This window comes from Silurus aristotelis, assembly GCF_946808225.1.
Source record: "Silurus aristotelis genome assembly, chromosome: 21".
Taxonomy (NCBI): Eukaryota; Metazoa; Chordata; class Actinopteri; order Siluriformes; family Siluridae; genus Silurus; species Silurus aristotelis.
The window spans coordinates 7,467,757-7,482,630 of NC_139594.1; the positions used below are offsets into that span (position 1 = coordinate 7,467,757).

Here is a 14,874-nt window from a genome sequence, read left to right on the forward strand (position 1 = left end):
ACAAACTATACCTACCTTTTCTGGTTTGTCTGGCTTGTCGTTGTGTTTTTTGGATTTGTGAATGTGTTTTTGAATTTGTTAATTTGTTTTCGGATTTGTTAATTTGTTTTTGGATTTGTTGTTCTGTTTTTGGATTTGTTAATTTGTTTTTCGATTTGTTAATTTGTTTTTGGATTTGTTAATTTTGTTTTGGATTTGGTAATTTGTTTTCGGATTTGTTAATTTGTTTTCGGATTTGTTAATTTGGTTTTGGATTTGTTAATTTGTTTTTGGATGTGTTTTGCACTTCTCGGCCACCGTACATAGCACTTTTTACTTTGTCTTAAACCACAGATAAAGATGTTATAATGTTGTATAAAAGAATGTGTACTGCCTATAAGTTTATCCCCAATGAGCGAGCCAGTGGTGACACTCGTACCCACTTCGCATATCCATGTCTTCATCACCACTCACATCACTTCATTTCCATAAACTGTTTACATGCCGTTTTTGCACATCTTTCTGGATTGTTGCTATTTTCTCTTTTGCACGACATTTTGTTTACATTTTTGCTACTGTTCAGTTTGTCTCTTTACAACAGATTTACTATTTTGTGTTTTGTGTATTGTCTTGCACTGTCTTGTGTTGTCTGTGCACTGTCCTGTATTGTCTTGCACTGTCTTGTGTTGTCTTTGCACTGTCCTGTATTGTCTTGCAGTGTCTTGTGTTGTCTGTGCACTGTCCTGTATTGTCTTGCACTGTCTTGTGTTGTCTTTGCACTGTCCTGTATTGTCTTGCAGTGTCTTGTGTTGTCTGTGCACTGTCCTGTATTGTCTTGCACTGTCTTGTGTTGTCTTTGCACTGTCCTGTATTGTCTTGCAGTGTCTTGTGTTGTCTTTGCACTGTCCTGTTTTGCCTTGCACTGTCTTGTGTTGTCTTTGCACTATCCTGTATTGTCTTGCACTGTCTTGTGTTGTCTTTGCACTATCCTGTATTGTCTTGCACTGTCTTGTGTTGTCTTTGCACTATCCTGTATTGTCTTGCACTGTCTTGTGTTGTTTTTGCACTTTACTGTATTGTCTTGCACTGTCTTGTGTTGTCTGTGCACTGTCCTGTATTGTCTTGCACTGTCTTATGTTGTCTTTGCACTGTCCTGTATTGTCTTGCAGTGTCTTGTGTTGTCTTTGCACTATCCTGTATTGTCTTGCACTGTCTTGTGTTGTCTTTGCACTGTCCTGTATTGTCTTGCACTGTCTGCACCAGGTTGCACACATGCAATTTATGTGGCGAGGACACTTACTAGTCCTTAGCCCGGTGTATTCTGTTCTGTGATTGTTGTTGTATGCAGCATCAGCGTTCTGGGGGAACGTTGTTTAATTTCACTGTGTACTGCGTCAGCTATATATGGTTGAAATGACAATAATAGCTTCTTGATTTGACTTGACTTGGAAAGAAATCTCCCTAAAATGGCATTAGGAAAAAACCTAGAGAAAAATCCTCATATGGGTGTCAAGGAATATCCTTTCATTATAACTCCATCATTGGTCAGGTGTGGAGTGTTAAGAGAACAGTTCATGCAACCTGCATTCCTGAGCCATTGTAGGAGACTGTTCATATTAATTACATATCTAAATCTATTCTCAAAAGAGTTGCAGAGTAACTTCATGGCTATTTAGGTTGTTGATTTGGAACCACCTCCATCTGCTCAGACTGATCTTCCTTTGAAGAGGAAACATCATGTAGCTACATTTCAGCTACATTTTATTCACGTGTATTGCAAAACCTTCACCCACATGCAGTTTCTTCTGCTGTTGGTGTAAAAAGCTTCCAGGTGTTGATTTGCTGGGTGCAGATTTGCAGCGGTGATGTAATTTCCTGTCAAGTGACAGCGCTCTCATACACACTTCCTGTTCGTTTTTGTTGGTGGTGGGGGGGCAAATGTATTTATTCTGACGCTGTCGGATTTTTCCACAATGCGGTTTGCTCTATGATAACCCTCGACTGGAAGTTTGGGATCATGACTCGTCCCAGCATCAGCACGCGCAAGTTTCCATGAGGCTTGATGGTGAGTGAAATGCATTGCTATTAAGGGACGTGTATGCAGCAGTTGCAGGTGTAAGTGTCTCGGGTAGTTTCTGTTCTGCTTTCCTACAACATGTTGGGCTTTCCAGTGCTTTTTTTTTCTTTGCGTGTGCACACGAACCAACATCTGTGCTGAGGATGCTCGGATCTTCTCATTGCTTGGAGCATCGTTTCCCATAACGCCTACATTAACAACATTGTGCTCAGACAAGAGACAGTTGTTGCAGTAAGCGATAATGCCTTTGTGATTGCTTTTGAGGTTTTAAATTAGGGTCCATGCATGTTCTTGTGCTCCGTTTGACTACAGGTTCTAACTAATAATTTCGAATTAGAAACAACAACAGAAAACACGCCCTCTGAACGAGTTCAGTTTGTGACGTCAAACTAATATGGCCGCTCCAAGTATCAGCAGTCAAAGTGGCCACAATTCAGTTTAATGAATTGTGCAGATTTAGCTTTATTTGTATAACGTTTTCAAAAATGGATGTCTCAAAGCAGCTTTACAGATATCAAGAGGTTATGAAGTTGGAATGTATAAGTTTGCTTCTTTATAAGTTTATCCCTAATGTATGAGCCAGTGGCAATTGTGGCAAGGCAAAACTCCTCGAGATGTTATTAAGAGGAAACATTGAGAGGAACCAGACTTAAAAGGGGACCCATCTTCATCTGCGTTGGAACGAATGTTCCTTCATTATAATTCAATTGTATAATTCATTGTTGAAGTGTGTTCACTGTTCTGTGAGGTGTTCATTCAAACTGCAGTCTTGTAGTAGACTGTTAATATTAATTACATTTCAAATCCATCCTCATTGTTCTTGAGTTGCTTAGTTGCTCCACACACATGTATCTGGACACACATCCCACCCCTATGTAGTTCTTCTTCGTCTTCTGTGTTAAGGTTGGAATGAAAATACATCGATTGTCCTGCACAGAGCCATGACGGATCACTGACTGCACCTCAGACCTACTTGCCTATTGTCAGTGCCTAATCTCAGTAATACTCATGTAGCTGAATGAACACATTCACAAATCCCCACAGCCACACTCCAAAATCGAGTGGATTATTATAGCAGATAAGAATAAATCTGATGGTCTTGTGATCAGGTGTCCACAAACATTTGGCAATAGAGTGCAGTACTTCTCTGTTAAATTAGTTATATATTACTTTATTGTGTATATCAGCTTTCTAAATATTTTACAAACCATATAGGTTGTTTCAAGCAGGAAAATGAACATCACTCACAGCTGATTTGTAGGTAACAAATGATGACCATTGAGGCAATTCCATGTTAATAAAGGGATAGGATTTTCTGAATTCTGTGGAATAATATGGAAGAAATTGCATGTCATAATGCTGTAAATGATGTAAAAATTTATGTAAAAAAAATACCTATTGAACCTCAATATACATGCCCATATTCAAGTCTGTAATTTTGCCTTACTTTTTTGAAAATCAGATTCTTTAAGACTACCAAGACCACACTCCACCGGGACCGGCATCTTAAAGATCATTTAAGACTGAAATATCTACGCAGAAAATGCCGATAACGGACCACAGCCCCACCACCGGCATTGCGACAATTATAGTGATCCTGATTGCTATTGCCGCTCTGGGAGCACTGATCTTAGGCTGCTGGTGCTACTTGCGGCTGCAACGCTTGACTCAGTCTGAGGATGAGGAGAGCATCGTCGGTGAAGGAGAAACCAAAGAGCCTTTCCTCCTGGTCCAGTACTCGGCCCGTGTTCCTCGGGCGGATCATAAGAGCAAACTTGCTCCTACCTGCACTGAGAGCCACAGCTAATTATTCTCCAACGTGATCCAGGAGAGAGCAAATTTCTTCGTTCTGTTTATATATGGCAAAACATATAGCACTTATGTTAACGGTTGTAACGAGAAATGGTTTCGGGTCCGAATCAGAACAAGGCTATTGCATGCATTTGTCCAGCTGCTTTTAAAGTCTCCTTAGTCTGAATGTCTTTTTTTGCACGTTGTGGTTATCCAGTAGAACCCTGTTATAATGTGAAACTTTATTTTCTTATGTACAACTAGCTGACATTTATTTATCTGCTACATTATGTCTTTAGGGAACACTTTTTTCATTTTTCCAGTTTTAGAAGAAATCTAGTTTTAGCCAGAGCTGGCTCTGGTGTAGCCACTATGTGCAATGACGGCACATTTTCAATGGAAATTGATTGTATATTAAATAAACAATCCATTATTGATTACATATTTAGGTTCCGAGATGTTATTCCAGCTGGAAAGCTCCAACTGCAATCTGCAGCCTAGGTGTTTTTTTTTTTGCATGGAAACTAGATTTGTATTTCATTTCTACAGATCATGTGATTTGACACTCAATGCTGTTGTAATTCTGACCTGCTAAGAAGCCATCATGAATTAAAGCCAGTGACTGGGTCTTATTGTGTGGAGATACAACATAAGGATCCTTGAGGTGATCGTTATGGTGGCTGAGCACGTTTCTGTATGGAAATAGATAAGGTCATCTGAAGGATATCATTTTTTATTCGTCATTTACATTTGTCATGTGAAAATGACAAGCATTAATTTGTCTGAGGTCGTAAATTTATCCAATTTCCTGTATGATTGAATAAAATGTGATTTTTGATCATGATGTATTTTTATTTTCAGGGATCTGCTCATGTTCAGATTTTACTTGATTGTTTAAAAATCCTGATAGAAACATATAACAGATAAACATGCACTGGGCTACACTGCAATTGTTCTAGGAACACCACTGTCTTACCATTTAGGGCATTTGGTGGACGCCGTTATCCAAAGCGACTTACATTTCCCTCATTCATACAACTGAGAAGCTATGTGGTTAAGGGCCTTGCTCAGGGGCCCTGGTTTGGCAGCTTGGTGTAGCTGGGATTTGAACTCCTGGCAATCAAAAAAACTGTTAATGCTTTTTCCACTATTATACCACCTACCCACCCTCCCTCTCAACATGCCCCAGACACCACCAAATGAACAGTACATTGGCACCGGGATCACAAAAAAAGTTTATACTTCCTTGTAGTCATACATGAAGTTGGCAGGACACAGAAAGGCATTGTTTATTAAAATAGAAGACACTGCAGCTCAAGTCAGGCAAAAAGAACTACAATTATGAACATGCTCTGTTTATTCACACATTAGTTGTAACAAGTAAATCAGAGAGGAAAATGAAAATCCCACTCCCAATTGCTGTGGCTCAGTGGTTAATGTTCTAACCTCATAATCAGAAGGTTCTGAATTCAGATCTCCAGACAAGTCTTTTAGCAAGAACTTCACCTTGATATAATGTTAAATATAACCACAAATAATATCTAATTGAAGACCAAAATCTGATCGAACACGCAGAATGAGTTACACCAGCTTGGTTGGAATAAAAAGCCGAACACACGCCAGCCCTTTGGTACATCTAAAGGACGAGGGCTTCTGGATTTTAATAGTAATACTTTCTTGCAAATGAATTTGGCTTATAATAGACATACATAATGTACTTATCCTAAATAAATAAGCATTTCAATTCAAACATGCTTAAACCAAGCAAAAACAATAAATTTTTAGGTGTTGCTCTCCCTCGTGTGTTCCTCACAGCTACAGGAAAAGGGAAGGGGTTTTAACGTTAAATACTGAGAACAATAAAGAGCCATATGTCAGCTACTCCATGTCAAGTGCCAATCATTTCTTTCACTTTCTAATAGAATGAAGACTTTACGATGGGAAAGGAATATTGTATTCAAAACACCAAAGGTCAGACAGCGAGGCAATAAAATATTCACTTCTACAAAAAGTTTTTGGATTTGCCTCTTAAACATACACTGCCTGTTTGTTTTTTACAGCAATAATAAAAGACTAAACGATAAAAAGAAAGGGCAGTACCTTAGTTCAATCTTATCAACCTCCTCTTGTGCATCAGTCAGTGTTTTCCAAACATTGTTACTTGTGAATAAAATCAGAACATCCCTAATGGAGAACAGGAACCTAAATCAGCTAAAAGAAAAACTGTCAGTTTAAAAAAGAAAAACACTGGAAGTATATTTAAGCTTCTCTCAGGGCATTGAGACAACTCCAACCAGCCAACAATGATTCCAAAACCATCATGCTGAAATGACCAACTTATTTCTTACATGCTGCTTTCTCATGCACTTCTCATGTCAAAGAACAGTGATGCAATAACAGTTCAATACCAGGGTATATAAAATAATGCTAAAGTCAGAAAATAAGAGAGAAGCTGACAAAATCCAAAAAGGGAAAAATTAAATCACTACATATTAAAATATATAAAGATAACAAGCCCAACCAATTCTCATAAGCCTGTTACAATCATGTGATCAAATATTAATAATAACTTATACTGTATTCTTTCGTCTTTGGTGTCTGTGGCCTGAATACAAAGTCAATGAATCTTAAGAGGCCCATTGTGTAACACTTACTGAGCTGGAACATAACCCTTTTTTATTTATTTTTTCCCCCTGTGTTAATTTGATCAAAGCCGTAATTCAGCAATATGTAGATCCGTGTTTTTTTTCCCCCATTAAGATCAACCAGAGAGAAAAATAAAGAGGGCCATGTGCCCTCTGTCAGAGTGTAGGGAGCTTCACTCGAGCTCGTCCACTTCAACACTGTATTCCCTAAACGTTCTTTTCAAAACATCTCTGGCACTTTTTTATTATTATTAAAGTTTACTTAATGTCTTTAAGCAGAAAACTATATTTGCCAAAGTCGTTATCGTTTGGCGATATCAAGTGGTCGTTTCGAGCTTTGGAAAGTTTCATCAAAAGAAATTCTCGACGATCCATCCACTCTTTCAGCTCCTCCTCGCCGTGGGCCATAGTACATTTCTCTCCATCGGGGCACGTGCCCTTGAGAAACCTGCAGCCAGCAAATAAACATCTATGAAATACATTTAGTGTTTATAACAGTGCTTGGATGCTGAAGGATTCAATATGAACTCACCTCTCACAAACTTTAAAAACTCCTGTGGGAAAGCGATACTGCCAGCCGTTCTGGTCATCCTCGGAGTTAAACATGCGGTCTTTATGCTTTTCTGACGTGATGTGTTGCTGCCACTGTTTATCACTATTGCAGTTCTTCCCACACAGCCAACAATGGTTACCAGCCTAGTGAAGAAGACAAATGTTCATCGCAAGCTGGGACACAGCTGATGGATTTTTGGGAAATTAAATAAATAAATTAGGGACTGGTGCAGAAATAACTTCAATGACGTCATGCAAGTTTACACAGGGGCACTGGAAGTTTATCTTGTTCCTGTGCTGTGAATTGCAGTTTCCTGTGCTTGCAGTGCATTGTATATAGAAATAATTGCTTAAATAACAAAGATAATGTATGAATAATGTATGAATAATGTATGAAATATTCCGGGGGTGGGTTTGCTCCTTTACCACTTCCTCGGCGTAGTCCGTGGGCATGTGAATTTGCTTCCCGTTCTCCTTAGCAGCACTGCTTGAGCTCTCTTCACTATTGCCCAGTTTCTGAGACTGGAGCCAACTCTCATAAAGCTGCTCCAAATCTGCAACTGCACACACAAAGGGTCCCATTTATCGAGCTGAATAGCAACAGATTCAGAAGTAAAACAGTCATATGAGCTATTAGAAGAAATTGATGGAAAAAGAATGTTGTATTTATGCTCCTGCAGTTGGGGAGGAAAACCAGTGGTGGAAAGTGAAGTAAATGTAATTCGTTACAGTACATAAGTCGTTTTTTTGTACTTTACTGAAGTATTTACATTTGGAGGGATTTTAACTCCACTACATTTCAAAGTCAAATATCTTACTTTTATACTTAACTACATTTTGAGAAAACAGTCAACTTATAAAAGAAAATAGAACATCTATATTTTGTGAAACCCAGGTTTTACATTATTACTATTAAAGTAAATTAAAATAAATCAACACAAGCCCATAAATTAAGACAAATTAAACTGATTCAGTTTATGACTAAAGAAATGATAGTGAATAAATGGAGGATGGGTCGATGGAAGATATAACGCTTTTAATGGTGTAGAATTGAGGCAAATTAACTTCTACTTTGGTGTTTCAGTCTTTATCATGATCACTAATTTCGTGCTTCCAGCCTTCTGTACACTTGCCGTTATATACAGTGGGTACGGAAAGTATTCAGAGCCCCTTAAATTTTTCACTCTTTGTTATATTGCAGCCATTTGCTAAAATCATTTAAGTTCATTCTTCTTCCTCATGAATGTACACATAGCACCCCATATTGACAGAAAAACACAGAATTGTTGACATTGTTGCAGATTTATTAAAAAAGAAAAACTGAAATATCACATGGTCCTAAGTATTCAGACCCTTTGCTGTGACACTCATATATTTAACTCAGGTGCTTTCCATTTCTTCTGATCATCCTTGAGATGGTTCTACACCTTCCTTTGAGTCCAGCCGTGTTTGATTATACTGATTGGACCTGATTAGGAAAGCCACACACCGGTCTATATAAGACCTTCCAGATCACAATGCATGTGAGAGCAAATGAGAATCATGAGGTCAAAGAAACTGCCTGAAGAGCTCAGAGACAGAATTGTGGCAAGGCACAGATCTGGCCAAGGTTACAAAAAGATTTCTGCTGCACTTAAGGTTCCTAAGAGCACAGTGGCCTCCATAATCCTCAAATGGAAGACGTTTGGGACAACCAGAACCCTTCCTAGAGCTGGCCGTCCGGCCAAACTGAGCTATCGGGGGAGAAGAGCCTTGGTAAGAGAGGTAAAGAAGAACCCAAAGATCACTGTGGCTGAGCTCCAGAGATGCAGTCAGGAGATGGGAGAAAGTTGTAGAAAGTCAACCATCACGGCAGCCCTCCACCAGTCGGGGCTTTATGGCAGAGTGGCCCGACGGAAGCCTCTCCTCAGTGTAAGACACATGAAAGCAAGCATGGAGTTTGCTAAAAAACACCTGAAGGACTCCAAGATGGTGAGAAATAAGATTCTCTGGTCTGATGAGACCAAAATAGAACTTTTTGGCCTTAATTCTAAGCGGTATGTGTGGAGAAAACCAGGCACTGCTCATCACCTGTCCGATACAGTCCCAACAGTGAAGCATGGTGGTGGCAGCATCATGCTGTGGGGGTGTTTTTTAGTTGCAGGGACAGGACGACTGATTGCAATCGAGGGAAAGATGAATGCGGCCATGTACAGGGATATCCTGGACAAAAACCTTCTCCAGAGTGCTCTGGACCTCAGACTGGGCCGAAGGTTTACCTTCCAACAAGACAATCACCCTAAGCACACAGCTAAAATAACGAAGGAGCGGCTTCACAACAACTCCGTGACTGTTCTTGAATGGCCCAGCCAGAGCCCTGACTTAAACCCAATTGAGCATCTCTGGAGAGACCTGAAAATGGCTGTCCACCAACGTTTACCATCCAACCTGACAGAACTGGAGAGGACCTGCAAGGAGGAATGGCAGAGGATCCCCAAATCCAGGTGTGAAAGACTTGTTGCATCTTTCCCAAAAAGACTCCTGGCTGTATTAGATCAAAAGGGGGCTTCTACTAAATACTGAGCAAAGGGTCTGAATACTTAGGACCATGTGATATTTCAGTTTTTCTTTTTTAATAAATCTGCAACAATGTCAACAATTCTGTGTTTTTCTGTCAGTATGGGGAGCTGTGTGTACATTCATGAGGAAGAAGAATGAACCTAAATGATTTTAGCAAATGGCTGCAATATAACAAAGAGTGAAAAATGTAAGGGGGTTTGAATACTTTCCGTACCCACTGTAGGTTTAAATGTTTTCAAGCAAATGAGTCAGGAAGATTATTTACTTCATGGTCGACTTACTATTGTTATCTTTCATAAAGGTCCACAGATCTTTCTCCTCCTCACTGTGGGCAAAAGTGCAGTTCCCAATATACTGACATTTCTTGCCTGCAGCCACATGCAGGCAAATCTAAAGAGGGGAAAAAATCACACACGTGAAATTTATTTTGCATGAAAATGTCAAATGATGTTAGAATTCAATACTTTGTGATGAGCACAAAACACAATGCTTTGAAGCTCACCTCAAACTGAGCAGGTGCTGGCTTTCTTGTTGGAAGAGAACGAACTTCTGTCCACTTTTTCCTTTCGACTGAACTAACCAGAACCACTCGCCTCTCTTTGGACCAGCTGGGGGAGTGGGTGGGGTTAGTTTTAGTTTTACTTCTGATGTGTGTTAGCAGAACAGCAACTGGTGTTGAGTCAGGCATTTTGGCAAAGGCAAAAACTTACACGTGTCTGGCTTTAGCACTGCAGTACTTCCTGTTCTTGTCTGGCTCAGTGAGTTGCCCATTCCTCCAACACTGCCCACACACAAACAGCATTTTAAGATTAGGAGGCCCAAACTTCTTTAAGACGACCTGCAACTCCTAAGTGAACACAAAAAGAAAAGGCAGTGGTGAATTAAAACTTGTTCTATTTAACAGGTATAAATCAGCATGTTAAAAACGTCTAGGCACCTGTTCACGAGAGCTGTGATCAATGTTCCAAAACTTCTTTGCCTCCTGTACAATGGTTTCATGTGTAATACCTGAAAAAAATACATCAATGAAATAAAACACTTGATGGACAGCTCTTCTCATCTACACTACTGCAGTTGAGCTTTACAGCCCACCTTTCTCACGCTGCATCATCCAAACTTGGAGCTCCACAAAGCTGTGGGCAAAGAAACAGTAATCCTCTCGCTGGCATCCGTAGCGCACTGCATGTCTACACAGATCCAACTGACACTGTGAGTGGTAAGGGCGAATTCTGGAGTACTTCAGTGTAGGGTTTTTCAATAAATGGACGAGGCACCTGATGAAAAACATGAAGGCGTTTGTTCAGGGGAGGGTTTACAGATGCACTCACTCTGTGTCTTCGCTTTAAGCTTTAAGACAGACTTCACTCATCAATCACCATTAGAACTGTGAGAAGAGATGCTTACTTATTCTGATCAAGCCCATGCTGTTTTATTTGATGAGAGCAGACACCAGGTTTGCTGATTTTTCTGGGTTTCTGATCAAAGCACACCTATAAATCAAGTCACACTTATTAGAAGACCTCATAACACCAAACACATGCTTTTACTGTGGACACAGAGCACAACATGCTGGGAATGTGATAAATGTCGTACGGTTACATTTGAACAATATATCAACAGTCTGATAACTTTTTAATACCACAGTAGAGGAACTGATTAGATTGTATAGAATGCGTTACTTTTAAAGCTGAATTAAAAAAGCTGACTTGAACAACTGTGCATGCTAATATGACTTATATGGATGAAGACGTTTAGTAGCTCGAGCAGCAAATGCAGATTAAAACCCACCACATAATCTTTAGTTTCCTATAAGAGTTCATCATTATTCAAACATAGATTGAGGTTAATCCTTTAAAACCACACGAACACGTGATCTCAGAACGTATCAAACACCACTTTATTTATTTGTTGCTCGTAATGTAATCAATATTATTTATATTTAATTAGTACTGTCAAACAAGATTAAAACATTTTTAAAAACATTTTCAACACTCACGCATGCCATTCTAGTGCCAGATAGATGAATGTTCTCACCTCACAGAGGAACAGAAAAATCCCTTGGTGCTCCTGTAGGATTTTGGAAACTGTCAAATTAAGCTTTGCTCGACTCCCACTCGGATCACAGAGTTGGTCTCTGGAGATGAGGCCCTTGCGCTCCAGGGTCCAGACATCAATTTCTTCTTGGCAGTAAGCAAATGTGCAATGACCAGGGTACTTACATTCTTCTCCATTAGCGACATCTTTAAAGAAAAAGGGGTGTTGACGTTATAACGGAGAAAATCCATTATAACATCAAACTTTAGAAAAGAACATACAGGTGACATAGAAAAGTATTTAACCATATATTTTAATCTTTATATAGAATATTTGTCCACAATCCATATCCAAATTAAAAATCAGTTTATATGCACACATTACACCAATATTTAGTTCCCTGAAAAAGTATTGTTCTACATGACAAACATTGATTCCTACTGGTAATGCAATCATGGTATTCTAATATTGCATCAAGTGTAGAACTGCAGGCATGGATGTGCTTTTGGACAAACAGATCTTGCAAAGCTTTTATGAAAGGCATGGGAATAAGGAGAGGGGCTAGACTTATCTGGTGGCTATTATATCAGGACATCACATGCACAGCAGTATTTAAAAAGGAACCCTTTTCATAATCACTTGATGAACAGCATTAATATAGAAGAATCCCTCCAACTCAGTGGTATAGTGGGTAATGGTTTGACAGAAACACTTTGCCACTAAAGCCAAATTTAAATTAGATTATATAAATGCTATTCTTCGTTAAAAAAAGGCTAATATCTAAACATTCAGGTACAACCAAAAGAATCTCATGTCTGAATCTTAACTCACCTTTGCAAATATAATAAAGCCCCATGTACTGATTTTTGGTAGGCCTTGGTCGGATCAGTTTCCAAGTAAGATTCTCTGAATGTCTGATTCTTCCAATCAACAAGTCTTTTTTACATTTATGCTCCTCAGGATGATAGGTGTAGTCTAATACCCCAAGCCCTGGGAATACAAAACAGCTATGAGAACGATGTACCTTGTGAAAGCACTGCGTTACAAAGCGAGTAGACGGAGTTGAAATGCATGGCTGCCTCTTACCGGTTCTAGGGTAGCACACACAACAGGCTTGTTTAAACTCATGGCTTTCAGCTAATGGATTGTTGGCAAGGTCCACCTTCTGTGGAAGTTCCTGTGCATAACTACTGCTTTCTGGCATGGCGAACATCATTCCCATGGAAGGCACTGTGGGCATGGTTCTTTCACTGTTGCCCATCTGGGTGTGAGAATGTTCCAAGTACATGCCAATATCAGGATCCACATTCCATGCTGAATATCATGAAGAAAAAAAAAGAACAATCACTACGCACTCACCATAATCGAATGCTGGACAAACACTGTATCCAGTGAAAAGTTTTTTTCTGTTGAGTAGATTTTTAAAAATAACATTTAGGAATCAAACAGTCAAAAAAGCTCATTATAATGGTTCACAATTGTATATGGAAAAAGTATTGGGACACCTGACTTTTCCAGCCATATGAAGGCACACAATTGTATACACATCTTTGCATGTGCCAACATGAAATGTTCCATTCACTGGAACCAGGACAACCAAATCTTTTCCAGAAATGCAATGCCCCTTTGCACAAAGCCAGCTCCATGAAGATACCCTTTGCATAGGTTGGAGTGGAAGATTTCCCCCCTTAAACCTATTGAACACCTTTGGGATGAATTTTTTACACTGATTGCACCCCAGGCCTCCTCACCTCACCTACATCTGTACCTGTCTTTAATAACACCCTTGTGTCTGAATGAGCACAAATCTCCACAAACACACTTCGAAATCTAGTGGAACATCTTCCCAGAATAGTGGCAGGAATAACAGCAAATTGGGACAAAATGTGGAATGCGAAGCTCATTCATTCAAATGCATTCAAAAGCACATACCTTACTTACGACCAGGTGTCCACAAACTTTTGGCAATATAGTGCATTTCCATTGCAATTCCACATAATCTAATCTTCCTAGAAACTGTATAAATAAACAAATATAAAACAATAACTATAAGTAAACAAAAACAACTCAACGGCTAAGGTTTTCTGATTTCCTCCTTTTCTGACTGCACTGTGATTATATTTTTAAACCCACTCCACTCCTCTCCACTGTAAATGGTTTTCCTTTTTTTTATTTTTTTTTTATTAAAATAATAATGTAATAAATTGTGTGCACGCGTTTGTGTGGGGGATCAATATTGCCACGCATAAATTATTGTAAGGCTGTGTTCTGCACATGGAAAAAATCGATTTCAAATACAGACCAACGAAACAACAGAACCAATTATAAATAGCTTCTTGAATATTAAATCCCATTCCAAAAGTCTAACACAAACACTGAGACAAAGCAACATACCTGGCTGAGATTCTGAAATGGACAAGCTATCTAATGAATCCAGCTGTGAGGAAAATGAGTCCAGGCCGAAGGAGTAGTTCGATGCGCTGGGTTTGTGATAAGGTGCGGGCAGAGTCACGGTGCATGGTGGTGTCATGAGCATGCTGTGGCTCATGTAGGACGGTGGAAGTGGATCAGGCAATGAGCACACAATACTACTTGGTAACGGAAGAGGGCCAGTCACTGTAGGAAGGTCCTGAATGGGTGACAGTAATAAAACTTTAGATGTGAATTATCAAAACCAAAATGGTCAACATACAATATGTCAGTACAATAAAGTATACTTTATTAATGTTCATGTAAGTTTAGCTGTTCAAATATAATTCAAGTTTTACAACTTCATAGCTCCTGAGAAACCGGGTTTGATCCGGAGTGCAAATTACTGTCAATATATTACATGAACTCTTTGTCAGCATGTGTTTCCTTCCACCTTCTAAACACACACACAAGTAATGTTTTCTGTCTGGGGCACTACAGGTTCATAAGTACATTAGTGCATTCTAGATGGTTTAATTGTATAAAAATCTAAATGATTAATGCCATATGAAAGACCTAGACTACGGTGTTGATTTTTTCCTATCCAAAATGCTTAGTATGGAGTTTTTTTGAAAATAATTGTCCACACATATGTACAAGTTTGATTTCTGTATTTTCAGTTCAAATCCAAAATAATTTAAAAATGAACTGTACTGCATTTAAAGGTCACTCTAGTAAAACTAAGCGCTTATTATTGTTTTACTTTCATTCTTGTTTTTAACTTCAGTGTTAGCGAAAATGCATCTAATTTTCTGTTTACCAAACATT

At 39.0% G+C, this 14,874-nt stretch overlaps 2 protein-coding genes across 3 annotated transcripts in view; one reads left to right on the plus strand and one right to left on the minus strand.

Moving 5' to 3' along the window:
- Positions 1–1,838: 1,838 nt before the first annotated feature.
- On the plus strand, positions 1,839–4,688 carry snn (stannin). The gene is made up of 2 exons (XM_083524660.1): positions 1,839–2,044; positions 3,519–4,688. Exon 2 carries the CDS (start codon positions 3,600–3,602, stop codon positions 3,861–3,863), a length of 264 nt encoding a protein of 87 aa, XP_083380786.1. The 5' UTR covers positions 1,839–2,044; positions 3,519–3,599; the 3' UTR covers positions 3,864–4,688.
- A 498-nt stretch (positions 4,689–5,186) lies between these two features.
- zc3h7a (zinc finger CCCH-type containing 7A) overlaps positions 5,187–14,874 on the minus strand; it is a 16,704-nt gene continuing 7,016 nt past the window's right edge. The window contains exons 10-23 of one of the 2 annotated variants that reach the window (XM_083524363.1): positions 14,032–14,266; positions 12,997–13,043; positions 12,724–12,898; positions 12,469–12,627; positions 11,638–11,843; positions 11,008–11,093; positions 10,696–10,877; positions 10,541–10,611; positions 10,314–10,450; positions 10,106–10,211; positions 9,885–9,993; positions 7,471–7,604; positions 7,025–7,188; positions 5,187–6,940 (exon numbers count right to left, since the gene is read on the minus strand). In XM_083524363.1, the coding sequence (XP_083380489.1) occupies positions 6,751–6,940; positions 7,025–7,188; positions 7,471–7,604; positions 9,885–9,993; positions 10,106–10,211; positions 10,314–10,450; positions 10,541–10,611; positions 10,696–10,877; positions 11,008–11,093; positions 11,638–11,843; positions 12,469–12,627; positions 12,724–12,898; positions 12,997–13,043; positions 14,032–14,266 (2,001 nt within the window). In that variant the 3' untranslated portion in view covers positions 5,187–6,750. Of the gene's footprint in view, positions 6,941–7,024; positions 7,189–7,470; positions 7,605–9,884; positions 9,994–10,105; positions 10,212–10,313; positions 10,451–10,540; positions 10,612–10,695; positions 10,878–11,007; positions 11,094–11,637; positions 11,844–12,468; positions 12,628–12,723; positions 12,952–12,996; positions 13,044–14,031; positions 14,267–14,874 lie in introns of both variants that reach the window. The other variant, XM_083524362.1, reaches the window with a different exon arrangement.

Bases quoted from the DNA above. Each gene is read 5' to 3' on its own strand.
- snn (XM_083524660.1), top strand. From the start codon at position 3,600: ATGCCGATAACGGACCACAGCCCCACCACCGGCATTGCGACAATTATA.